The sequence below is a fragment of the Girardinichthys multiradiatus genome, chromosome 17 (assembly GCF_021462225.1).
Source record: "Girardinichthys multiradiatus isolate DD_20200921_A chromosome 17, DD_fGirMul_XY1, whole genome shotgun sequence".
Taxonomy (NCBI): Eukaryota; Metazoa; Chordata; class Actinopteri; order Cyprinodontiformes; family Goodeidae; genus Girardinichthys; species Girardinichthys multiradiatus.
The window spans coordinates 6,552,799-6,579,484 of NC_061809.1; the positions used below are offsets into that span (position 1 = coordinate 6,552,799).

Genomic DNA, 26,686 nt, shown 5'->3' on the forward strand with positions numbered 1-26,686 from the left:
AGCAGACCCTCACAATACGCATGGGCCTGCCAAGTCTGTCCGGCTTTCTCCTCTCCCAGCGGATCCAACTCACACCCAGGTGATGATCAGTGGACAGCTAAGCCCCTCTCATCACCCGAGTGTCCAAGAAATACGGCAAAAGATCTAAAGACACAACAACAAAGTCGATCATCGACCTCCTGCCTATGTGGTCCTGGTGCCAAGTGCACTGATGAACACCCTTACGCTTGATCATGGTGTTCATTACGGACAATCCGTGACTAGCACAGAAGTCCAATAATGAAACACCACTTGGGTTCGGGGAATGGGGGAGGCCAATTCTCCCACTCACACCTCTCCAGTTGTCACTGTCATTTCCCACTTGGCATTGAAGTCCCAAAGCAGAATAACGGAGTCCCCGGGAGGGGCCCTATGCAGCCCCCCCCCCGACAGGGATGCCAAGAAGGCCGGGTTCACCGCATTACCACTTGGCCCGTTGGTTGAAACAACAGTCAGAGACCTGTCCCCGACCCGAAGGCGCAGGGATGCGACCCTCTCATCCACCAGGGTAAACCCCAACATGAGACGGCTGAGCTGGGGGGCAACAAGCAAACCCACCCCAGACCACCGCCTCTCCCTGCAGGCCACTCCAAAGTGGAAGAGAGTCCAACCTTTCTCTAGGAGCTGGGTTCCAGAGCCCACGCTGTGCGTGGAGGCAAGCCCGACTATTTCTAGCCGATATCTCTTGACCTCCCGCACAAGCTCAGGCTACTTCCCCCCCACGAGATGACATTCTACATCACTAGAGCCATTCTAAGCATCCGGAGATCAGGTTGCCGAGGTCTCCACCTTCATCCGCTGCCCGATCTTCTTTGCACCGTCCAACATGGTTCCCTCTGCAGGTGGTATCAGTATAAGTATCACTTTATTGTGTCCCCTTTGGGAAATTTTCCTTACAGCAAGGTGGGACAAAAATTAACCAAAACAATAAACAAAATAAACAACAAATCAGGCCTGATTACCTTTAAAATTTATCTGAATGATGGGCTGGCTAGTAAAAAGTTTTTCCATCTGTTTGTTCTTGATTTGGGTTGCCTGAATCTCCTCCCAGACCGTAGTAGCTCAAATTCACCATGGAGTGGGTGATTTGAAGAGTAAATTGTGTGTTCTGCCTTTTGCAGGACTCTCCTTAAAAGGTTTCTTCTAAATTGGGTAATTTAAATCCTATTATTTTGCCAGCAATTTTTACAATTTCCATCCTCCAGTGGTGGGCCCACTGGGGGATGGCTTTGCGCCTGTCGAATAGGCTTGGCCTGGCCAAGTCCCGCAAGGAGCAACCCGGCCACCAGGCCAACAAATGACCATGAGACAGTCGGAACACCTAAATATTTGTTGGTTTGTGCCTGTATATGAACTCCTGTTGTTGAAGAAACCAGGCCTTCATGCAAGCACTCAAACCCCTCCACCACGTTAAGGTGGCAGTAGGTGACATTTAATGTTCCAACTAATAATCTTTAGTGTTTTGTTTTTGCAAATATTCCCTTATTTTGAATTTGATACTTGCAACACGTTGCAACAAAGTTGGGACAGAGGTATGTTTACCACTATTGTTACATAACCTTTCCTTTTAACAATACTCAATAATTATTCGGGAATTGACAACACTAATTGTTGGAGCTTTGTGGGTAGAATTCTTCCCCATTCTTGCTTGATGAACAAATTAAGTTGCTCAACAGGGTCTCTGTTGTGGTATTTTGCACTTCATAATGGGCCACACATTTTCACGACATCCATGATTTCCAAAAACAATCTGAAATGTGGACTCGTTAGACCACAGCACAATTTTCCACTTTGCATCAATCCATCTCAGATGAGCTTAGGATGAGAGAAGTTGGCGGCTTTTCTGGGTGTTGCTGACATATGGCTTTGCATGTTTGCATGGTAGAGTATTAACTTGTAGATGTAGCAATGAACTGTCTTAAATGACAATTGTTTTTTGAATGTTCCTGAGCCCATATTTCTGGATCCCTCAGGATTGAAGGTCACAGGCATTCAATGTTGGTTTTCAGCCAACTGTTAGACTATTTACTCACGAAGTGATGAACCTCGCCCCATCCCTGCTTGTGAACGACTGAGCCTTTAGGGATGATCTTTTATACCCAATCATGACACTCACCTTTTTCTATTTAGCCTATTCACCTGTGCAATTTTTAGACAGTTGTCTTTTGGGCATTCCTCAACTTTCCCAGTATTTTGTTGCCTTTGTCCCAGCTGTTTTGTACTGTGTTACAAGCATCAAATTCAAAATGAGTATTTGCAAAAAAACAACAGTTTATCAGTTTAAACATTCAATATATTGTCTTGTAGTGGATTCAAATGCATATAGGTTAAACATGGTTTGCAAATCATTCTGTTTTTATTCACATTTTACACAACATCCCAACTTTATTGGAATTGGAGTTATACTATGTTTAGTTCATTGTTGAGCTGGAAAAAATAAGCTAAAAATCACTAAATAAAATTATTTTTGCATTTTTAATTTGAAGAAAATTCAAAGCTTTTTAAGTGGCCTGCAAGTACTTTGAACTTGATGTTGGCTTATTTGGCAAAAAGATTGAATAACACTGATTTAAACTACAGTAAAAATAATTATTCGTGCCAAACTATATCACAGCTTGGTGTATGTGGTTATTTCAGGGCAACAAGAGATCTTTGTCATGGCAGTAGCTCAGTGAAGCTGAAACCACACCCACATGAAAGATTCAGGCAAGTAGGCTGAGTGGTAACTGCTTCATTTGTGCTGGTTTGTTTTGTTAAAATTATCGATTGTGCTGCTCTGGTTTCTGTTGGAATAATTGAATATAGATTTGTCTTATATTTTCTCCTAATCTTTAACTTGACTATTTGATCTCATAACCTTTCATGATGTTTGTGTGAGTAAAGGATGTGTGAGTTGTCTGCAGGCAAAGGTCATAAATGGTGCTGAGCTAGCAGAGAAGGAAGCAGTCCAGTTGAGGAGGTCAAAAAGATGAAGGCTGATTACACTCAACAAAAGGCACAACTGGCCCTGGAAGCTGAAAGGGGACTGTGGAAATGTGTTGTTAATGTATAAAGCTGTTTATGACCTGATTACGATGCAGCTGTTGTTTCCCATCCTTTAGAGAACAATGTTTTTGTAAATAGGGACCCCCAAAGATAATAAAAGAGAGGTGCGGAGAGATGTTGTTCAGAGCGGTGCGAGATCTGTAACTGAGCACATCTTGACCGTTCTCCTCGCAAAGCGAGTAAAAAACTAATACTTTGCCTCTCTTTTCTTTTTGTGATGTTAATAAATATTGTTAGGTGGTTTAAACTCGAAAGTTTCTGACATATTAAAGATAATGTTTTAGTTCATTCAGAGGTCACCATCCTCTCATTCTGCTCCAAAATTAACCAGCATGGTCTCATTTTTAAAGCTTCGTTAAAATTTTTGTTTGTCCTGCTATAATTTTTGAGATATTATAACTTAATTTTGCCCAATGACGTCACCATAGCCCCAGTTTGCTCCAAAACGAAACAGAGTGGTTTCATTTTTTCTTAGAGCTTCATTTGTGCTGGTTTGTGCCATTAAAATTTTTGTGTGTGCTGTACTGGTTTCTAAGATATTACAGCTTTTAATTTCAGATGATCAAAGAACTTCATCTGAATTGATTATGTCACTGGTCTACCCCAGACATCAACACCACTGTCTTTGGCAATGGATTTCATCAGCTGCAACCAGGGTTGCCAGATATGACTGACATTTTCCAGCCCAAACACAACATAAAACCCACCCACCTCAATCAAAACCAGACCAAATCCAAGTTATTTTTATTCATTTTTTTGCAGCCCAATATATTCAAAAGAAGCCCAGTTGGGCAGAAACCTGCCCAATCTGGCAACACTGGCTGCAGCTTGCACATGCCTGGACCCAAACTGATGACGTCTATGGTATCCAACCGTTCTTAGTGTTCATATCTTTTTTATCTTTTATTTATTTATTTGAAAAAAACTAAAACTCATAATATCTCAGGAACCATAGTAGCACAAACAAATATTTTAACGGCACAACCCAGCACAAATGAAGCACTAAAAACTGAGACCACTATGGTTCATTTTGGAACAAACTGGCGGGATGATGGCATCTGAATGACCCTGGAAAACTTATCTTATCTCAGAAACCATAGTAGCACAAACAGTAATTTTAATGGCACAAACCTGGACAGATAAAGCCCTGACTTCTCAGCCTATTTGCCCAGATTTTTCACTCAGGTGGGGTGTCAGCTTCACTCAGCTCATGGTGGTCAGCCATTATTTCCATTGTAACATCCAAACTGAAAAATTAGCTTTTGTAAAGATGACATTGCTTTAATTAGAATACAGTCAGCATTTGGAATATGAATGACAGGCCATGTTAGTGTACAGAATTTGTATTTCTATGAGCTAGTGTTACCTTGATGTGCTGAATTCCTCCCATGTTCATCCAGGCCTGTGACTGGTCAGGTTTCAGTTCAACAGCTATCTTGTAATTCTAACAAAAGAAAAAACAGACAATGTAGAGACTGGATAAATGGATGAATGGATCAGAAAACTCCAACAACACATGGGGTTAGGCTGCATAGACTCAAACAGTCCACTAAAACATGCCCTCTAAGTGTTTCGACATAGTTGTTGGGCCCAGTCATGTGAGGAAAAAAAGGACTAAACTACACTGAGAACAAAAGAGAATGAAAAAAACTGTTAATCTTAGAGTGAAAATGGGTTAAAATGAGTTATGGAAAGCATTAACCCATTTTGACAGCTCCCAGGAAGGAGGGGTTTCACAGCTGGAATCCCCATAATGTCATATAAGTATAAAAGAATGAGTAGAGCAGAATTTGTCCTCTTTGCAAGCAACAACCGCTGCCCAGGGGGACATGTGTGTGAACATCTTAATCCTGTGAAGATCTTGCAGAGTAAAAGACTGCATTTTTGTAGGAACCTTAGATCCAATGTAAAGTTCAGTATGCCTTTTATATTTCTGTTGAACGTACCCTGGCTGAAAATAAGACTAGTCGCCTGAATCTTGCTTGTCTGAGCTTCTGCAAAAAAGAATGTGAGCCAAAGATTTCCCAAGAAGAGACGGTTTCCCTAATTACGTCAACGACGCGGTTTTTCCCCTCTGAAGAAGACTGCATTGAAACCACAACCCTGCGTGCTGTCCGTGTGCACTAGTCTGAGCGGATGTTTGTTCCACACAACTCAGTGTCCCTATCAGTCGCGCTCCTGTTTATTAAAAAGGTTAATGTAAAGAGGTTGTGTCAGGTTACAGAAAATTTGTTCAGGATAAATCAATTTAAATAATGTTTATTTTATTGTGTTTAGCTTTGATTTGATGGTAAAACTGTCTTGGGTTGGAGCATGTCAAGAAGAAACCAGAGCTGAGGTTATCTGTGATTCAGACTCAATGAGTGGTTGAGCACTGATAGTCCAGTAACATAAGCTTGTTCCATTTTATTGGTGTTTTCCCTTCCTCTCTACTCACAAACAGCATAAAATATGTCCACAAAGTCTTTATAATGGTGCTAAATTGTGTCGCCAAAATCTCAGCTGCTAATGCTAAAGCTAAAAGCTCTGCTAATGTTAAAGACGACAGCCACCATTAGTGGCTGTTTACTACACAGATTATTCTGTTTGTGCTGCAGTCGGCCATAGCACACCACCAGCCGCTCATACACACATTAATATTTGTATTAATGGTTCTTAAATGGTACGTGTGGTACTCAGAGGGGTTGCTTAATAGTACCGCAGCTGCTATTACCTTTATGTTAACTGAGCAGCTAATTCTGGATGTGACATCATCATGCCTTACATATAGATGGCCCTGTCCCAATACCCACACTACACCCTACGCCCCTCTATGAAGTGTGTACTATGTACAAGTGCACGTAGGGGTTGAGGTGCGCAGGTTAGAAGCGTGGAAAATTTGAGAATCGGGACAGTAGGGGTTACGTCATCGACTTGAACCTCTGCACCGTAACTGCAACATCAAAAAGGGTGGGAACCAGTGTTGTTTTTCGCAGTCTTGCTCCTAATAAAATATTTTAAAACTGCAACAAGCAATTGTTTTGAGGAGAAGAAAGTGCCGGAAGCGAAGGAGGCTTATACACCAGAATCTTGCCACGCCAGTGTTTGTTTGAAAGGTATTTCAGTGTTATGGCCTACTGACTGCCCAGACTCTCTCTGAAGCCAGTGGTATCTTACAATGTTGAGCCTGGAAAACCAGTAAAAAAAATATATCTGTCGGGTTGCTTTCTGCAGTTTACGCAGTTCTTGTTATTCTGATTTGATGGTTGATTACATTGATGGTTGTGATTGTTTTTTCCTCAGAACATCATCTGCAGAAGTGAAATAAAACATTTTGGGTAATATACTCCGGCGAAGTCCGCTTAGATGCACGCTTAGCCGAAGTGTGGATTGAGGGCACAAAGGGGACGGGGCTAAGGACCACTCTGGAGAATAGGGACACACTACGCACTCGAACCCATCAACTGGAACGCGCACTTCAGGGACACAAGGGTGGAAGTGCGAGTATTGGGACAGGGCCTGGAACGTGCAATTCAGGGATACAAAGGTGGTAGTGCGAGTATTGGGACAGGGCCTAGTTTACATCAGTTTTGCTGAAGGCGTGGAAAGGTGTATTCGTCACTTCCTGTTTTCACTGTTGCACTCAGTGGATTATTTGGTGTATTAAGGCTCTCTCGTTTGATCTGATTTCTCTCTACTGTGACATCTCTTACTTGTTCTAATACTTAAGCACGTTAGAACACATACTTTCTGTTGCTGCAATTAACGTTTGGGGACTCTCCTTGTCTTACATGATTTTTCAAGTAGTGGTAAGGGGTTGTTAGCTTAGAGTTAGCTCCACCATGCCTACCCGTTCTGCTGTTTCTCTCTCCTCTCTCCTGCTGTCTGTGTCAGATGTTCAGTTACTCCTCTGCCTCCTTTAGTGATAATGGTACGTGTAATAAATGTAGCATTTTTGTAGCTTTGGAGGTGAGGGTGTCAAAATTGGAGGCCCGGCTCCGCGCTGTTGAAAAACCAGGAGATAGTCTAGGCCCCTTAGCTAGCGCAGAGCCACAGAGGGTACCTCCCCGTAGCAGTCCTTCAGCAGAGCCCGCGCAGCCGGGTCCTCAGGTAGGCTGGGTGACGGTACATAGAAAGCATAGTCCTATATCCCAGCCCACAGGTCACCACCAACCCGTCTGCATTTCTAACAGATTTTCCCCGCTCAGCGACACACCCGCTGAGAAGCCAACTCTGGTAATTGGCAGCTCCATAGTCAGAAACGTGGTACTAGAGACACCAGCTACCGGCAACGTCAAATCCTACCTGAAACTGCTGGCTAAGGATAAGCATTAATACAGTAAGATTGTAATTCACGCTGACGGTGATGACACCCAGTTACGTCAATCGAAGGTCACCAAAGTTAGAGTTGCTTCGGTGTGTAAGTTTGCCAAAACAATGTCCGACTCCGTCATTTTCTCTGGTCCCCATCCCGATCTGACCAGTGACGACATGTTTAACCGCATACTGTCATTCAACCGCTGGCTGTCTAGGTGGTGTCAAGAAACCGATGTGGGCTACATTGAGGCGAACATTTTGGGGAAAACCCGGTCTGATCCGTAGAGGCGGCATCCATCCCACTTTGGATGGAGCAGCTCTTCTTTCTAGGAATCTGGCCAAATTTATTAGTTCTCCAAAACTCTGACAACCCAGGGTTCAGACTAGGAAGCAGGGTCGTAGTTTAACACTCCTCTCTGCAGTTTCTGTACTGGTATCCACCCATTACCCTATTAAGACAGTGTCTCGCCCACAGCCCAAATTTAAATAAAAAAATAATCTAAAAGGAGGAAATCATGAAAATCTCATAAAAATAAACACAACTCAGACTGAAAAGAAAAATAAAACAATTAAATGTGGCTTAATGAACATAAGATCTCTATCTTCAAAGACTTTGCTAGTTAGTGACCTGATTTGTGACAATCAGATTGATTTGTTTTGCCTCACAGAAACCTGGCTGCAGCAAGAGGATTATGTTACTATAAATGAGTTAACTCCTACTAATTATAAAAATTTTCACATTCCTCGAAATACTGGGCGAGGAGGAATAGCAACCATCTTTCAGTCCAATTTATTGATTAGTCCCAGACCAATCAATAGCTACAACTCTTTTGAATATTTAATCCTTAATTTTCATCATCCAAATTGCAAAGCACTAAAACCACTTGTTTGTTGTTGTGTACCGTCCACCAGGCCCTTACTCTCAATTTTTAGATCAGTTCTCAGACCTTTTATCTGATTTAGTGTTAAATACAGATAAGGTTATTATGGTGGGGGATTTTAACATTCATGTTGACACTGAAAGTGATAGCCTAAATATAGCCTTTGATGCTATCTTAGACTCAATAGGCTTTGCTCAAAACATTAACAAACCTACGCACCTTTGTCTTCTTTCTCTGGACCTTGTGCTGACATATGGTATTGAGTGTAAAGACATAACAATATTTTCTCATAACCCTGTCCTGTCTGACCATTTTTTAATAACCTTTGAGTTTAATTTAACCGAGTACTCCACACATGAAAGAAAATGTTATTATAGTAGATCATTATCAGAAAATGCTGTAACAACCTTTAAAGAATCTGTTCCACTTTTAATTTCCTCATTATCACACAAAACACAGTGGAGGGCAATGATTTTGTTTCTTCCCCTTCACAAATTGACTCTCTTATTCATAATGTTACTTTATCATTGCGTGATACATTAGATAACGCAGCCCCCTTGAAAAGAAGGTAATTATTCCTAGGAGGCTGGCTCTTTAATAATTACAAATTATCAACCAAACCACAAACTGTCACTGTTTATTCAACCGCTTCACCGAAGGTGGGGGAACTTCGACCTTGTTTTGACAGATAAATCACTCTTGCACAAAATAATTCTCTTTATTATATATATATGAAAATTTATTGAAGCCAAATGTTGGATGGGTGCGAGGACTTGTTATCATTCATGTAAAATCTTTGTGCTGCAAGGCACCTGCACTCCGCTTTGTATCATGCTCTGGTATGCAGTCCTCCCTGTCTGTGAGATGACCGTTATCTATTTCCCATGAGAACCAGCATCCTTTCATCTTCATACACAAACATATACACCTGTCTGAACTGTCTGTTGAACTGTGCATATAAATAAAGAGATAGGGTGTCAAAACTTTGTAGTTGCACTGCAAAGTGGGCTACCCTTGTCACAACTGAGATGGGTCCCATCTGATGTCCATCTCTTCTGGTGCGGTATCGCCTCCTGTGGATCCTGCTTTAGATAGAGAAAGAGTCCTGCTAACAGAAGTTCATTATTTTCCATAATGTCATGATGAAAATTTAACATTCATATATTTTAGATTCATTGCACACTAACTGAAATATTTCAGGTCTTTTATTGTCTTAATACGGATGATTTTGGCATACAGCTCTTGAAAACCCAAAATTCCTATCTCACAAAATTCGCATATCATTAAAAGGGTCTCTAAACGAGCTATGAACCTAATCATCTGAATCAACGAGTTAACTCTAAACACCTGCAAAAGATTCCTGAGGCCTTTAAAACTCCCAGCCTGGTTCATCACTCCAAACCCCAATCATGGGTAAGACTGCCGACCTGACTGCTGTCCAGAAGGCCACTATTGACACCCTCAAGCAAGAGGGTAAGATACAGAAAGAAATTTCTGAACGAATAGGCTGTTCCCAGAGTGCTGTATCAAGGCACCTCAGTGGGAAGTCTGTGGGAAGGAAAAAGTGTGGCAGAAAACGCTGCACAACGAGAAGAGGTGACCGGACCCTGAGGAAGATTGTGGAGAAGGGCCGATTCCAGACCTTGGGGGACCTGCGGAAGCAGTGGACTGAGTCTGGAGTAGAAACATCCAGAGCCACCGTGCCCAGGCATGTGCAGGAAATGGGCTACAGGTGCCACATTCCCCAGTCCTGGGCTACAGAGAAGCAGCACTGGACTGTTGCTCAGTGGTCCAAAGTACTTTTTTCGGATGAAAGCAAATTCTGCATGTCATTCGGAAATCAAGATGCCAGAGTCTGGAGGAAGACTGGGGAGAAGGAAATGCCAAAATGCCAGAAGTCTAGTGTCAAGTACCCACAGTCAGTGATGGTCTGGGGTGCCTTGTCAGCTGCTGGTGTTGGTCCACTTTGTTTTATCAAGGGCAGGGTCAATGCAGCTAGCTATCAGGAGATTTTGGAGCACTTCATGCTTCCATCTGCTGAAAAGCTTTATGGAGATGAAGATTTCATTTTTCAACATGACCTGGCACCTGCTCACAGTGCCAAAACCACTGGTAAATGGTTTACTGACCATGGTATCACTGTGCTCAATTGGCCTGCCAACTCTCCTGACCTGAACCCCATAGAGAATCTGTGGGATATTGTGAAGAGAACGTTGAGAGACTCAAGACCCAACACTCTGGATGAGCTAAAGGCCGCTATCGAAGCATCCTGGGCCTCCATAAGACCTCAGCAGTGCCACAGGCTGATTGCCTCCATGCCACGCCGCATTGAAGCAGTCATTTCTGCAAAAGGATTCCCGACCAAGTATTGAGTGCATAACTGTACATGATTATTTGAAGGTTGACGTTTTTTGTATTAAAAACACTTTTCTTTTATTGGTCGGATGAAATATGCTAATTTTGTGAGATAGGAATTTTGGGTTTTCATGAGCTGTATGCCACAATCATCCGTATTAAGACAATAAAAGACCTGAAATATTTCAGTTAGTGTGCAATGACTGTAAAATATATGAATGTTAAATTTTCATCATGACATTATGGAAAATAATGAACTTTATCACAATATGCTAATATTTTGAGAAGGACCTGTATATGTGATTGCTTACGTGAATACACGACGCGCATCTCAGAGGAGAAAATATGATCTTGACAGATTTGCACAGCATTTTAAGTCCGTGTTGGAGATTTCCCATGCTCACAACATCTAGCAAAAGAACCACCAGACTAAGCAGCGGTATGAAACCAGATGCAAAACGAGCCGGTATTTTCACAGCCAGGGGCAAACTGGCATACGGGTCTACTGGGGAAATCTCTGGTGGACCGATGGCTTAGTGGGACGGTGGTTCACTTCACCACCGTTTTATATATAAAACGGTGGTGAAGTGAACCACACCCTAACCACACAGTGGACCAACACCAGCAGCTGACACGGCACCCCAGACCATCACTGACTGTGGGTACTTGACACTGGACTTCTGGCATTTCGGCATTTCCTTCTCCCCAGTCTTCCTCCAGACTCTGGCACCTTGATTTCCGAATGACATGCAGAATTTGCTTTCATCCGAAAAAAGTACTTTGGACCACTGAGCAACAGTCCAGTGCTGCTTCTCTGTAGCCCAGGTCAGGCGCTTCTGCCGCTGTTTCTGGTTCAAAAGTGGCTTGACCTGGGGAATGCGGCACCTGTAGCCCATTTCCTGCACACGCCTGTGCACGGTGGCTCTGGATGTTTCTACTCCAGACTCAGTCCACTGCTTCCGCAGGTCCCCCAAGGTCTGGAATCGGCCCTTCTCCACAATCACCGGTCACCTCTTCTCGTTGTGCAGCGTTTTCTGCCACACGTTTTCCTTCCCACAGACTTCCCACGGAGGTGCCTTGATACAGCACTCTGGGAACAGCCTATTCGTTCAGAAATTTCTTTCTGTGTCTTACCCTCTTGCTTGAGGGTGTCAATAGTGGCCTTCTGGACAGCAGTCAGGTCGGCAGTCTTACCCATGATTGGGGTTTTGAGTGATGAACCAGGCTGGGAGTTTTAAAGGCCTCAGGAATCTTTTGCAGGTGTTTAGAGTTAACTCGTTGATTCAGATGATTAGGTTCATAGCTCGTTTAGAGACCCTTTTAATGATATGCTAATTTTGTGAGATAGGAATTTTGGGTTTTCATGAGCTGTATGCCAAAATCATCTGTATTAAGACAATAAAAGACCTAAAATATTTCAGTTAGTGTGCAATGAATCTAAAATATATGAATGTTAAATTTTCATCATTACATTATGGAAAATAATTAACTTTATCACAATATGCTAATATTTTGAGAATGACCTGTACATCCTTCAATCAAACGAGGTGTGAAAATTTTGACAGGTGGGCTGGACTTCCGGTGGCGGGACATCTTAGGGCGGGAGTTCCGGTAGTGGGACTTCCGGTAACGGGACTTCCGGTGGCGGGACTTCCGGTGGTGTAACCGGATATCGTCATTAACCGGATGTTGTCATTAGCCGGATGTTGTCATTAACCGGATGTTGTCATTACAAGGAAGCGAATCTTTCTAATGTATGTTTTTAGATGTTTTTTACATCTAAAAACAAAACATGTAGTTTCTCCACTTTAAAGGTCACTCAGGTTAATGCAGGCACATCACACAAAATTCTGATAAAATTAAAGGTCATTCAGGTTAATGCAGGCACGTCACACAAAATTCTGATAAAAAGAGAGAACCTGACAGGATTATAAATTCTGTGCTCAGTATGCTGTTTCCAAATTAGAAATGGATTCTACAGCTAAAAGACTTTGTTTGGAATCATGAGAGACTCCATTTTGGAAAATGGATGATAAGTTTAGTTACCTTAAGCTTTTCTTTTTTCCTCAGACGTGTCACTGTTTATTGAATTAAGGCAGACATCCGCAGCTGTTTCTTGTGTATTGTCTCAGACAAAGTCTTCACACTGACTGTAGTCAAAGTAATTAAGAGGACTGTGCTCCTTCCTGGCCCAAAGTCTCGAGCATTGCCTCTGACAATTCACATCCCCTGTTTATTGAATTAATGCTTCTGCGTTGTTGCTGAGGTGTCTCGGGGGGGTGTGGCCAAGGGGCGTAACTATGCGCGCTGATAGGATTTCGTCATTAGGGGGCGTATCTAGAATCAACGAATTAAAAAGACAGAGGGGCGTTCTTCAGTGTTTGTTTTAAATAGTAGCAGAAAACGCAGCAATTTACCTGCAGCATTCGCTGGAAAAGAACACTCGTTGAACAATGGTTAGAGTTAAGAGAGTTTTTCATCAAACCGGAGAGAAAAGCAAGGTGTGTCAAGATGATGAGCAACAATCTACATCATCTATTTCCTCATCTGAGATACCTATCAGAATTCCTATCGTAACATACTCTGCAGATGATGATCCAACTTCACCAACAACAATGGATGAAAAACAGGCCTCAGGTCAGCTAAGACGCACGTCTCTTCTGTGTGAAACCCCAGTAACCGTCTACAGGCATACGCGCCGTGAATTGGATGCCCCGAAGAAATCAACATATTACCTATGCAAGGTACAAAGGCCTCCGTTCGACACTCTGCAGGAAGAGTGGTCTTTGGAACCATATGGCCTGAGTGGTAGCCTGGGGTATATTTTCATGTACGAAATAGGAGAGCTCTACCTCGTCTTGATCCAATTGATACAGGCATTTAATGGATCATTGGCTCTGTGTACTCTCACCCACAACGACTGGGCTGTGTTACGGGTGGCAATCCCACACCTTAACAATAACTCTGAATCAGTCTCAGTGTACGAGGGGGAGGATGAAGATGAAAGCTCTCCTCGACCAGCAAAAAGGATGAGAATGTGTCCTTCCGATATTGAAATAGCTGCGAGAGAATCTCTCTTTGGTGCTGTGTGGGGGTCAAAAACCACAGCAAATGGCCGCTGGTCTTTTCAGGCAAGCAAACGCAAGAACAACCAGACGACCCCCTCAGATCTGTTTGTGTTGGAGGCTTTCAATCAGAACTGCGGTGTATTCAAGACAGTGCTGGCTCTACCGTATGATGCTTGGGTTGAGAAGATGAATGAAATTGGACAGCGTCTTTCCAACCTTTTCCAAAACACACGCTGCTGGATTGATGTTATGTCAGTGAAAAGAATGCTGACGTTCCCTGTTGTGGATCTAAAGCCCACCCTCTTTTCAGGACCCACCCCCCTTCTTGAGGACCCACCCACCTTCCTGCGCTATATATCAGGGTCTAACTGCGAGCTCACAGACTCTTCTTCTTCACAATGGCGGGCGGCAGACCTTGAGAATGTATGGAGCGTACGGGAAAACGCCATACTGGGACCTCTATAACCAGCAAGAAGATACCGTCTTCTCTCCTGATCATGATGAAAGCTTCAACACCGGGCCGTATCATCCACCTTCTCCAGACCTCTACTCACCAGCCACCTCATCGTTGCAGCTCTTTGATTCCCTATTCAGTCCAGGGACACCGACAGGATACAACCTCAGATCGTATCATCCGCCTTCTTCCGACCTCTATTCACCGCTATGCGTGGCTGAGTCTGTACACACAGATATCCAACCTGAAGACAAGAGGGTGGTTGTGGAGGACGAGGCAACCATCAGCTACTCACTCTCCCCACAAACTCCAGACCCGATACCTGCCCCTCAGCCTTCACCAGAGGAGGAGGAGAGTAATCAGGGTAATGAAATTGACGGCTGGATCTCAACCGCTCTCATCAATACGGTGAAAACAGCAATACTTCATTTATTCAACATAACCTGTTTGAACTATGTCAAAGAAACCTGTCACGGGTGCATAACGAACCACCCGAGCCAACGACAGCATCAGTGCCTGGAGATATTGGAGGAGGAGTATTACCAAATCAATAAAATGAGTGGTTCTACACACACCGATGGTCAAGAAGGTTCAGCAATTATGGTTTTATCCAAAAGACCCAGAACAAGACCCCCTGGTGATCATTTAAGGACAGTTAAAAAACAATGACAAACACGAAAAAGGAGATCAGTTGGAGCTGACAAACAAAGAGGAAGGAAGTCTTCCACAAGTTTTGATATATTTAAATAATGGCTCTTTTACATAACAAATCATCAGAGTGCACGCTGGCGGAGTTGGACTTATTTTCTGCCCCGATGACGCAGCTATCGATTGAAGATAACATTTACACCGAGATCCAGCCTTTATCAGCAATCACCAATGGAGGCCCGATCGAGTTTTTCATTCCAGGAGACGGAGAAAAGTATCTAGATCTCATCGATACGTTGTTGCATCTCAGAGTGAAAATTACTAACGAGGATGGAACAAACCTGTCAGATGATGCACCTGTAGGGCTCATCAACTACTCGTTAAACACCATCTTCAGTCAGTGTGATGTCACTCTCGGAGATCGATTGATTTCCCAATCCAGCGCTACACATCCATATAGAGCCATGATTGAGACATTGTTAAACTTTTCTGAGGATTCTTTAAAAAGCCAGTTTAGCTCTGGTCTTTTTTTCAAAGACACTGCAGGGGCTCTGAACTCTATTGTTACAACTAACGGCCCTAACCAAGGTCTTAACAGCAGAGCAGGCTTTACCGCAAATTCCAGGGAGGTACATCTTCTAGGACCCTTGCATGCAGACATATTTTTCTGCAAGAGACTTCTTTTAAACTCTGTTGACCTCAAAATTAAACTGACAAGAGCCAACGATTCTTTTTGTCTCAAGAGACTCCACTTTCAAACTTAGGATATTTACCATCTCTCCAGCTGTACAACTGGGTCACACTACAGCTTTAATGAAAGCAAATGCTCTCTATCCACTTTCACGTGTGAATGTAAAAACATATTCCATCCCTGAAAATTCAAGGGTATGCAACCAAGAGAATCTTTTCTTAGGTATCTTTCCCAAGTATGTGGTGATTGCTTTACTGGATCATGACGCTTTTACAGGAACATGCGATCTCAATCCGTTTGACTTTAATCATTTTGATATGGAATACATAGCCTTATGCAAGGATGGTAGACAAATTCATGCTAAGGCCTTCCAACCCAATTTTAACCAAGGCAATTCAGTGAGAGAGTATTAAAACTTGTTTACGGCTACAGGACGACATCTAAAAGATCTTCCGTAGGAGTATAACACGTCAAGAATTTAATCAAGGATACTGTCTATTCGCATTTAATCTTAACCCGGGTGAGGACACAGATGCTCTATCTCTACTTTCCAGTGGGAATTTAAGATTGGAGATGCGATTTAGGCAACCATTGCCTCATACAACCACGCTGATCATCTACGCTTGTTATGACTCTTATTTAGAGATTGATTCAAAGAGGCGAGTGCTGGTGGATTATTATTAATCTAATCAGACATGAATAATCATGAAATTGAGGATCTACTGCATCATCTGCTGGGAGATTTGTTTTACGGTGTAAAGGCGTGCGACCAGCTACCACTGCTCGCTGACACATTCACAGGACCCGCATACTTTATCGTGAACACACATCCATCACACATGCCTGGAGAACACTGATTGGTTCTGACTCTGTAAGAGAATGGCGACTCTTATGGATTCCCTCCAAATTTTGATTTCTACCCATCAAGCATCTTAACATTTTAAAAGACAGATCATCAAAAATATTGTATCACAATAACCAGCTTCAAAACACTCTGTCCACAGTGTGCGGTCACCATTGTATTTATTACCTCTGTCATAGAGCATGCAGTCTATCACTGCAGCAAGTGTTGTCTAAATACACCGGAGATGTGTTTAAGAATGATTTAATGGTATCTAACTTTGTACAAAAATACCAGAAATGTGTCATTAATCAGAGTTCAGCATTTTTCACTCACAGTGCATGCTCCTTGGAGATGTTTCAGCATTGTTATGGAATTTAAATTGTCTTTTTTTTCTGATTTTAATTTCTGCTTAAATTCTAATTAAAATGTATATCAGTGTGTGTGTGTGAAGTAGAGCATGATGCTAGACATGAAAATATAATCAATAAAGATTTTATTGAATCAAAGAAATAGGTTACACGTCTCATTTTCTTATAACGGTTTATGATAAAAATATGATCAAGACTTTTTTGGCTTCATGGTAGTATTTTTAGGGTCTTCCTGCTCGGATCTCGACCAATGGGGAGAAAGAGCTATCTGCTTTTTTCTTCTCTGCTTAATGCGAGGGAATGCTTCACTTTCAATAAATGATGCCTCTCTATCTGTTTTGAGCCGTCTATATTCATCACGAGCATAAGGGTTATTGACTGAAGATATTGGGATGTTTACTTCTGACAAAGTATGCAGAAAGTCTGACCATCCTTGGGGTAGCAGTCCTCCAGATTTTTTAAACGGTAGCATTAGATTTTTCAGCAAGTCAATCATAGGGACCCCTTTACAACATTTCCTTTAAATACAAATTCTCCTCGCGAAGTCCAACCCCCACTTCTTTTGGATAATTTCTTCAAAATGTACTCAGCATTTTTATGGTTATGCTTTGGCAGGCTTTTCAGTACATCCATAACAATCTGATCCGAAGCAACCTGGTCATGCCCCTGGACCTGTTTTTCTTCATGCTGCTCACAGTCTGGAGTCTCGCTCGATGTGTCACGCTGAAGCGTCAAACTCACCCGTGGTTCTTCTTTCACACCCTGCTTGAGTAGAATGAGATACCTCTGCAAAAGTGCATCATATTTTTTTATTTTTTCATAAGAAGTCAAACCGGGGTAATTCAATATCGCTCTCATTTCAGCATCCAAATTCTCCTCCGCCGTCTGTCTGATGGATGTTTCTGACTGGGTCAGACGCCTGAACTGATGAGGGGAAATGTGAAACATCTTCTGCAATGTTCTGAGAGACATTATCTCCTGATGATTCCACCCACTAGATCACCAATCAAGGGGGCAAGAGCCGTTAAGATGGGGAGAATAAAACCACCTCCCTGGTTTTTGAGAGCCAACTGTTTACGTTTGATACCAGTTCTTTTATTAGCCAACAACTTGATGATTTTTCTTTGCTTCTTCAATTTCCGGTGTTAAGAGGGTGATAGTTTAATGTTACCTTTTAAAATATTCAGAGCAATCTCACACAGAGCCTGAAGAAAGTCGGGAGAGCAATGTGCGAGAATATCTTTACGTTTCTGTGGACTGGCTTGGTACAGAGCTCTGAATAATGGGACATTCCTTTTTATACGCGCAGACATGATGACTTACTTTGTTTTGGGTACGTACACAGTAGGCCACTGTTGAGGAAGAATGCCTGTTCTCAGTCTGAAATGTTCTGAGCAGGTAGGTGTGAAATCAATGATTAAATAACCATGAGCTTCTCTCATTGCGTCTTCAAAACTCTCCAGGAAGACACCCTTTTGCGATGGAAACATTTGGTGTGCTAGTATATTCTCTCGGGTTCTTAAACAACACCATATAACTACTGTTCAAACTAATAGTGCGACTGAACTTTCCCTGATGAAAAACATTCTGAGTCAACATCATGACGCTCATATTACGATGGTGACGAAACTGGGTAAAGACCTTCATCACGTTTTCATCATCTGAGACTTGAGCAATAACATCGTCTAGAATGATCAGATGATTCTGATCAGGAGGAAACAGGTTTTCATCTTCAAAAGAATGAGGCAATCCTTCCACAAATTTAATATTTTTATTCATCTTCTGCAATTCAGCATACATCGGCTGAAAAGATGTGTAAATTCACACAATATTTTCTGGAACAACATCCATGACATGGTTAAATTTTTGCAAAACACTTTACAAAAAAGGTTTTCCCGCAACTGCTGGGTCCTATTATCATAGAGGAGAAAGGCGCTCTAAATCTAGGACCAAAATCAACCTCCTGTAAATTGGCAGAATGCAACATTTTTATTATTTTATTTTATCTTTCTTCTTCTTCTTCTGCAGAGTTGTCAGAAAAAAGGCATCTCTTGTCATACACCAATTGAAACCTTTTAACAAATGCAGCATTTCTTAAGAGGAATCTCTTTTTATCCCTCCTGATCGTGTGCTGAGGAATTTCAATGACACCCTCACCTGACCCCTCTAAGTGGCCCTCGACCAGCCCTTTGATGCTGTCCAAATTGACCTTCTCGCTGCATTCATGCATCTGAGTGATACCTTTAACACGTATCACTAGCTTTTTCTGGTTTTTGGTTTGATATGCATAACTCTTGGGTCCTGTTGATGCAAACTCCGAAATGCTGTCTCCCACGAGCTCGTCAGTAAGATCACCCAGATAATTTCCAAGCTCCAAAGGAGTTTCACCACTTTTTGTCACATAAATCAAACTGTCCGTGTCAATATAAATCAATCTGCCCTGCAATTGTTCCATGCTGCTGAGAAGTTTTAAACGTGCATAAGCGGTGGTGAATGCAGCAATAAACACATTGTTTACCTTGCTTGGGGGAGAGATGACACGTTTGCTGTAGTTCCACTGCACTACACACATTTCAGGGTTGAAGAAATGGAAGTAGTTAACCCTGTATTTACTCGAGAACATGAAGCTGAAAAACTCATCGGGGTTAGTGATGACTGTGGTCTGAGACAGATCACTTCGCTGCGCAAACTTTTCCCAAAAGCTGTTTAAGCACAGTTTTGCTACCTGTCTTTTGGCAGGGTTCACATCGATTTTGCCTGCGTCTAATTGGATACCCTGGTGGAGTTTGTAGTCTGCTACATACTTTGACCTGCTCTCCTCATCCACCGCTTCAGAAGGGTAGCCTGAAGCCTCCTGCTTACCCTTTAAAAAGCAATGAATGTAACCTTTAAAGATTGTGTCACTGGTCTTCTCAAAATGCCAAACTTCAGTGATTTTGGCAAGGCGATAACCACACCGCAACGCTTTACAAAACTCTACTCTCACCCACGCACCTGTCAGAGCTCTGTCCTCATCATTATGCCTGCAGGGACCTGACTGGTTATTTATTTCAGCACATGTGCAGCAGAGAGTAAACACAAGTTTACCTTGGGATGTTCTGTAAGGCAAAACAGGGAAAAAGAGACCTTGTGGGGGGTAGACCACAGCCTTGACGAGGCCAAAGTAACTGCTGGGGTCATCAAAATCTTTGTAAACGATGGTGAGGTGCCCGAGGGGAAAGAGCAGTTAGCATTTACATAAGGGTACAGAGATGTGTAATCCACATAGTGTACAGTTTCACCTGGCCCCGCTGTGTACCTCAACCTCATAGGGCAGGTGTGTCCACCATACAGAGCATCTCGGGGTGATAGCGGTTCGGGTGCATTAACTTTCTCAAGAAAGTTGATCACCCCGGGTCTGATTTTTTCATTTCAGTCCACTCATGCTCCCAGATGACCTCGAGACGAAGGCCGTACAAAGTTTGGAGTAGCTTGCTTCTCTCAACAGTGGCTGCGTAAAACTGCTCAAATGCTACCCCTCTCAAAGGACACTTGTCATGAGGCATGTAACACTTTTTACAGCCGTGGAAAAAACAGATGTAAAATTCAAACGCAACTTTGACACCGTTAATCTCTGCATACCCATCCACAGAATATGGACCAATTTTCCTTTCCCCTTGTTTAATGCATGTTCGATGTCAATTTTTCTGCTGTTCAAAATCCAGCCAAGCCATTGAATGGACGAGCTGGAAAACGTCTTACTACTACGCCTGTAATCCAGAGGTGAGGGGATAGCCAAGGTTTTAGGAGGAAGGAAATTGGTTACAAAAACCTTCATGCAGGCTGAGGCTATCGTGACGCATTTAAGCGGATCCACACTTGTCTCCTTAAAGAACTCATCCCTGAATTTAACACAACCTTGAAATAGAATGTCCACATCATTTTTACAGTAACGAAGAGCTTCCTTCTCAAAGTCAAAGACCTCTTTGCTCACTTCTCTGTACCAGCCGTTAAACACATGTTGTTCTTGAAGGCTCATGCGTTCTACAGCGTAGGAGGATGGAGGAGGAAAAGACCCCACATACTGGAGATGTTGTTCAGAGGAGAATAGGTAGGGGAAAAAAACCTTTGGTCTGATCACTAAAACCTAATGCTTTCGGCATCGCACTAAGCTTCATACACATGAAGGACAGGCTATCAATGAATTTTAACCTGTAATCAGGGTCAGTTAAACAGAGAACTTTACTTCCCTGCATGATGAGATGAGGTTTAACCAGTTTTACCAACCCACAGTCACTCATAGGCCTGTCAGCACTAGGTCTGTTGCAGGGTTCCCTGTGTCTACTGAAACATGAAGAATTACGACAGATTCTGTGACAACCTGCACAGGCGACAGGTTCGTTAATTTCACGCATACACTGGTATGAGTGGCAAACCGGACAATAGCCTTCACAATGGTGTGTGTCTGGCTTTTCATAGCTCCCGTAACAATATGCACAGATGTATCTTGATCCTATAAAACCCTTGAGATTTTTTATCCCATAGTATTGACCTTGAAATAACAGCAGAAAGAGAGGGTTTGATCGATCAGGGAAACTGGTCTCAAATTTACACAGAGACGCAGAGCCTGTAACGGTTCTGTGAAACACTACAATTTTTCTCTTTAGAATGTTTTCAAATTCACTAATGTCGCTGAAAGTTACTGCTGTCTGATCATCTAAACCAGCCCTCTGTTGACACTCCCTCCCCAGCTCTAAAGCCTGATTATCAGTAAGGTTAGAGTCAGAGACGTGTGCGAGACTTATGGCAAAGCATAACTGATTACCAGTATTATCTACAATATACAGGTGACACTTTTTCTTATTAATCAGTTCACAGTCTAACGTTCCTTTAACCTTACGTTTCAACCCTCCTGCAGGGTCATTAACTACCTGTAGAACAAATTCCAGGTTATTATCTGCAGGCATTTCAGCGTTGGACCGTACTAACTCATCTAAAAATCTTCAAAAGCAGGCAGAATCATATTCACATCATTGTTAATGTTAAACGTGACATTACGGTTCAGATTTTCCCCGACTAATTCTAGCTGCACAACATCGTTACGTCTGGCTAAAGATCTTGCAGTATCGGCTAATTCAGTGAAAATACACATGATGTTTATATAGACTGCAGCGAGATCAGGGACATTACCAGGGCAGGGAGGTGGGATGGTGAAAGGTCTCCTTATTTCAATGTTATTAAAATGTTCACATTCAACAGTCGCAGGAGGATCTCCCTCAATCTGATCAGGGTTGACTGCAACCTCCGGATTGAAATTACCGCTATGCTGCTCAGTATGATCAGCGGCGTGTGACGTTGAAGGAATTTGTAAGTCAGCTGATTAATTTTGCTGAATGCTGGGTGGAGATGGTGTTCTATTTAAATCTTCAACAACCTGTTCTAATGAGCGTAAAAAGTCACCGTGCAGATTTTGATTTATTACATTTTCACTTTTGTTAGCAGGAGAGGCATTTAACCCGATGTTATCTGCTACTTCTGCATTAAAGGGAATTTCACCGAGTTGAGCAACAACATTCCTTATCTCATTCAGCGCATGTGTGATCTGGCTATCCATATTTACATGAGTATCAGACGAAGAAGAATAAGACCCATCTGATTCATTTTGCTGAATGCTGGGTGGAGACGGTCTTCTATTTAAATCTTCAACAGCCTGTTCTAATGAGCGTAAAAAGTCACCGTGCAGATTTTGATTTATTACATTTTCACTGTTGTTAGCAGGAAATGCATTTAACCTGATGTTATCTGCTACTTCTGCATTAACAGGAATTTCACTAAGTTGAGCAACAACATTCCTTATCTCATTCAGCGCATGTGTGATCTGGCTATCCATATTAACATGAGTATCAGAAGAAGAAGAAGAAGAATAAGACCCAGGGATCAGTTTAAATTACCTTGATATCAGCGCAATGTTTCAGTAACAATGTCTGACATGCAGCCAGAAGCGTTAAACTTGATGCTTTATTACAACGGTCACGTAAGGATAGGGAAACTCTCTGTCTGCACTGTTGCTGTCCAGGTCTCGATGAAATCTGCTCCACCATCAACGTTACCTCTGGAAAGATAAAGAAAAAATAAATTAATGAAATATATGAATTAATTTAGTAGGTAAATGAGTATAAGAAGAATTAAACTTACCATTCAATAAACCTCTAACAAGCCTCGCCTTGGTATACAGAGCACAGAGTCGCCGTCTTTTCCTCAATTTAAGATAGTCTGTGAAACAAAATAAAGTTACCTTACAAATGCAGGTCTTTTGAAAAAAAAATCTGGTTTCTGTGAAGATTTGGATAGAACAGAATTTCAAACACGGGGTATTTGAACGGTTCCGGCGGTTCCAACTCTTCCTGCACTGAACTGGTACAGTTCTGCTGAATGTTATCCAGGCCTGGGTTCTGGATTAAATCATTTGATATATCTGTAAAATATTTTATCAGGGGTTAAAACAAGTCTGCAATATCGCATAGACCTGTGAAAACATATGCATAGAAATATATATATATATATATTTTTTTTTTACTTACTGTCCTCTTCCGGAGCTGTTAATTTTTCCGGCGCACAGTCAGGGGACTGTGGCGCATGAATGGCTGCGCCCTCTATTTCATGTTTAGCTGGGATCGGATTGACTTTTTTAAAGACAAGTTTCCGTCTCAACTTTGATTTTTTCCGAGGCAGACGGTTACAAACGCTGACCTCTCCAACGTTCAGGAATACATCTCTTGTTAAATCTGTAACTAGAATTTATTTCATTTATTTTTTAAATCACAAAATAGCATTCATCCGTTGACTAAATCAGATGTTGTTGCAGTTAATAATTACCATAGCTGGACTGTGTAAAAACGATACCATCCAGCTCGTCACTCGTGGGTTCTAAAGAATATAAGTTAAACATTATTATTATACAATGAGCATTCACAAGCACTTAAGGAATTCTTAAAGATGAATACTTACTACTGAAGATTGCGTTGTATTTCTCGATAGAAGCAGAATGTTCACCACCTTCTTCGTTTCCTGAAATATGTTCCGACATTTTTTGTTTCTCTTTACAAGTGTTCTAAAAATATTTCAGTGTAATTGGTTAAAAATAAACTTTTAGCTACCAGATTTGAACCCGATCTCCCAGTAAAGATTGCGTTGTATCTCTCGGTAGAACCAGGATGACTGACTACGTCACCTTCTCTGTTTCCATTGACGAAATCCTATCAGCGCACATAGTTACGCCCCTTGGTCACACCTCCCGAGACACCTCAGCAACAGCGCAGACACGTTAATTCAATAAACAGGGGATGTGAATTGTCAGGGGCAATGCTCGAGACTTTGGGCCAGGAAGGAGCACAGTCCTCTTAATTACTTCGACTACAGTCGGTGTGAAGACTTTGTCTGAGACAATACGCAAGAAACAGCTGCGGATGTCTGAGGTCTGATCACCTATTCAATAAACAGTGTATGTGTATTGACTGAGACAATGCTCGACACTTTGGGCCAGGAAGGAGCACGGTCGTCTCAATTACTTTGACTACAGTCAGTGTGACGACTTTGTCTGAGACAATACGCAAGAAACAGCTGCGGATGTCTGAGGTCTGATCACCTATTCAATAAACAGTGGATGTGTATTGACTGAGACAATGCTCGACACTTTGGGCCAGGAAGGAGCACGGTCGTCTTAATTACTTTGACTACAGTCAGTGTGAAGACTTTGTCTGAGACAATACACAAGAAACAGCTGCGGATGTCTGCCTTAATTCAATAAACAGTGACATGTCTGAGGACTTTATAACCTTTATTTTTTCAGTTTCTTGTGATGTTTTACATAGACCACACATACAGGTTACAACCTCTGGCTCCAACGTGGGATAAGGAGAAAAATGTTTTGAGTAATGGTCAAACTAGATGCTGAACAAGATGCTGTATGGAACAAGTGGTTTTTAGGCAACAGGGTGAGGAGTGAGGCTTATGTGAATTTAAAATATTTTCTGAACTGAAAACTAATTTTTAGAGTAGAACTAATTACAAGGTTATTAGTGAAACCAGAGGGGTTGGACATGATCGGAACTGTCAAAAGTAAATTATACCAAGGAGTCATAATAGAATTGTACCAGAACCCGATTTTAGAGATGTTGGCCGCCCATTAACATTATTGAAAATTGGGTAAACAGAGTGCCCCATCAAACTTGCATCTTTTACGTATTGTCCTGCGAATTCTGGGTACTTTAACTTTCCATTTTTGGGACCCCAGCCATGAAGTGAATATAAAAGTGAAACATGGATGAACATGGATGAACAACAAGTGAACTATACATCATCGAAGGCCTGTATGAATCTTTGCACTTTTCAAAATCACACTAACCTATTACTAACACAGCCCAGAAGGAGGAGGAGTCAGAGCTGGAATTTCTGGTACAAGGGCACATTCCCCCTTCTGCTCGGTCTCTTTCCAACTGCAGACAGCAGCTAATGGAGAGACCAGACCACCCTTTAGCTGAAAGCCTTAAAACTCCCGGGCAAGTAAGGTTTTTATTTAGAGGAATCCTTGGATCCAAAAGTGACTACGATCGTGACGATCATATGTTTAAGTGATGAATTTGCTGTTCAAGTATCCAGCATTCATTCAAAGAAAAAGGAGCAATTAAACAAGCGTGGCTTGATTTTGCATCTGTGGCCTCAAGAAACAGCCCTAACTGAAGCGGATTTCCCCTCACGGCCAGGAAAAGCAGGCATCAGGACCACAGCATCGCACACCTTCCTGCATAGACGTCCAGGTAGCGAGAGCTACCCTGCCACACCTTCACCACTGAAGGAGCTGAACGTGCCTTTGTTGTACAGTTCAGACCGGACAGCTTTGTTTCCCTCAACTCGTCACCCAGAAACCTTTCCCTCAGCAAGATTCACAAAATATTAAAATATTAATATTAGATAATATATTCATAATAATAATGACAACGCCATATAAATTCTGAAGTTATTAGAATGACTAATTTAATAACTTCAGAACGCTCAATTTAAACAACACAGGCACTGGAACAAGAACAACAATTTGGGAAAGACATTAATCTTAATTATATTAATCCTTCCAATCAAGAATAGGGAAGAAAACTCCATCTTGATAAGTCTGCCTTAACCTCGGCTAATAAGGCAGAAAAATTAGCAGAGATGAGACACTTCCAAGTCCTAGTTACAGAAACCCCCAGGTATCTAAACCCGGAGTCACTTAGCTTAAAAGGGATATAAGACTGCAAGACATTTATAGATAGCGTGTTAACAAGGAAGGCAAGGTAAGGCAAGGCAAGATTATTTATACAACACATTTCAGTAGCAAGAGAATTCAAAGTGCTGTATGTGTAAAACAAAAGAGACATAATAGGAAAAGTTCATTACAGTGGTATATGGGTAATTAAATAATTAACAAACACAAATAATTTAAGAGAATAAAAATTAATAATGAAGAAGGAAATAAAAACGATGAAAAATATATGATAAAATGATTGATAAGAAAATGAAAGGAAAGTTGGACCGAAAACTTAACCAATAATGTTTAGATAGCACAGTCTAAGGTCACTCTAAACAAATAAGTTTTTAATCTTGATTTGAAGCAATTTAGGGTTTCAGGATTTTAACAGGAGTTTATTCCAGATTAGTGGAGCATAAGAACTAAAAGCTGCTTCTTCATGTTTAACTCTGTTTCTGACCTGAGAGGTCTGGGTGGTTGATACACTGATAACAAGTCTGTAATGTATTTTGGTGCTAAGCTATTCAGTTATTTATAGACTAACAGAAGTATTTTCAACTCTATTCTTGAGTTACGGGGAGCCAGTGTAAGGACTTTAGAACTGGGGTGAGGTGCTCCACTTGCTTAGTTTTAGTGAGGACATGGCTCCTTCAGTGAATGAAGAAGCTTCGGGGCTTGTTCAAACAATCTTGCTTGAAAAGGTGTCTTTCTTCCCAAAAAAATATTAAAGTTGTT

General features: G+C 41.8%; 1 protein-coding gene across 3 annotated transcripts in view; it reads right to left on the minus strand.

Annotated features, from left to right (window-relative positions):
- Positions 1-26,686, minus strand: part of tmtc1 (transmembrane O-mannosyltransferase targeting cadherins 1) — a 235,338-nt gene that overhangs the window by 14,831 nt on the left and 193,821 nt on the right. For all 3 annotated transcript variants that reach the window (XM_047390474.1, XM_047390473.1, XM_047390475.1), the window contains one exon: positions 4,451-4,528. In XM_047390474.1, the coding sequence (XP_047246430.1) occupies positions 4,451-4,528 (78 nt within the window). The remainder of the gene's footprint in view (positions 1-4,450; positions 4,529-26,686) is intronic.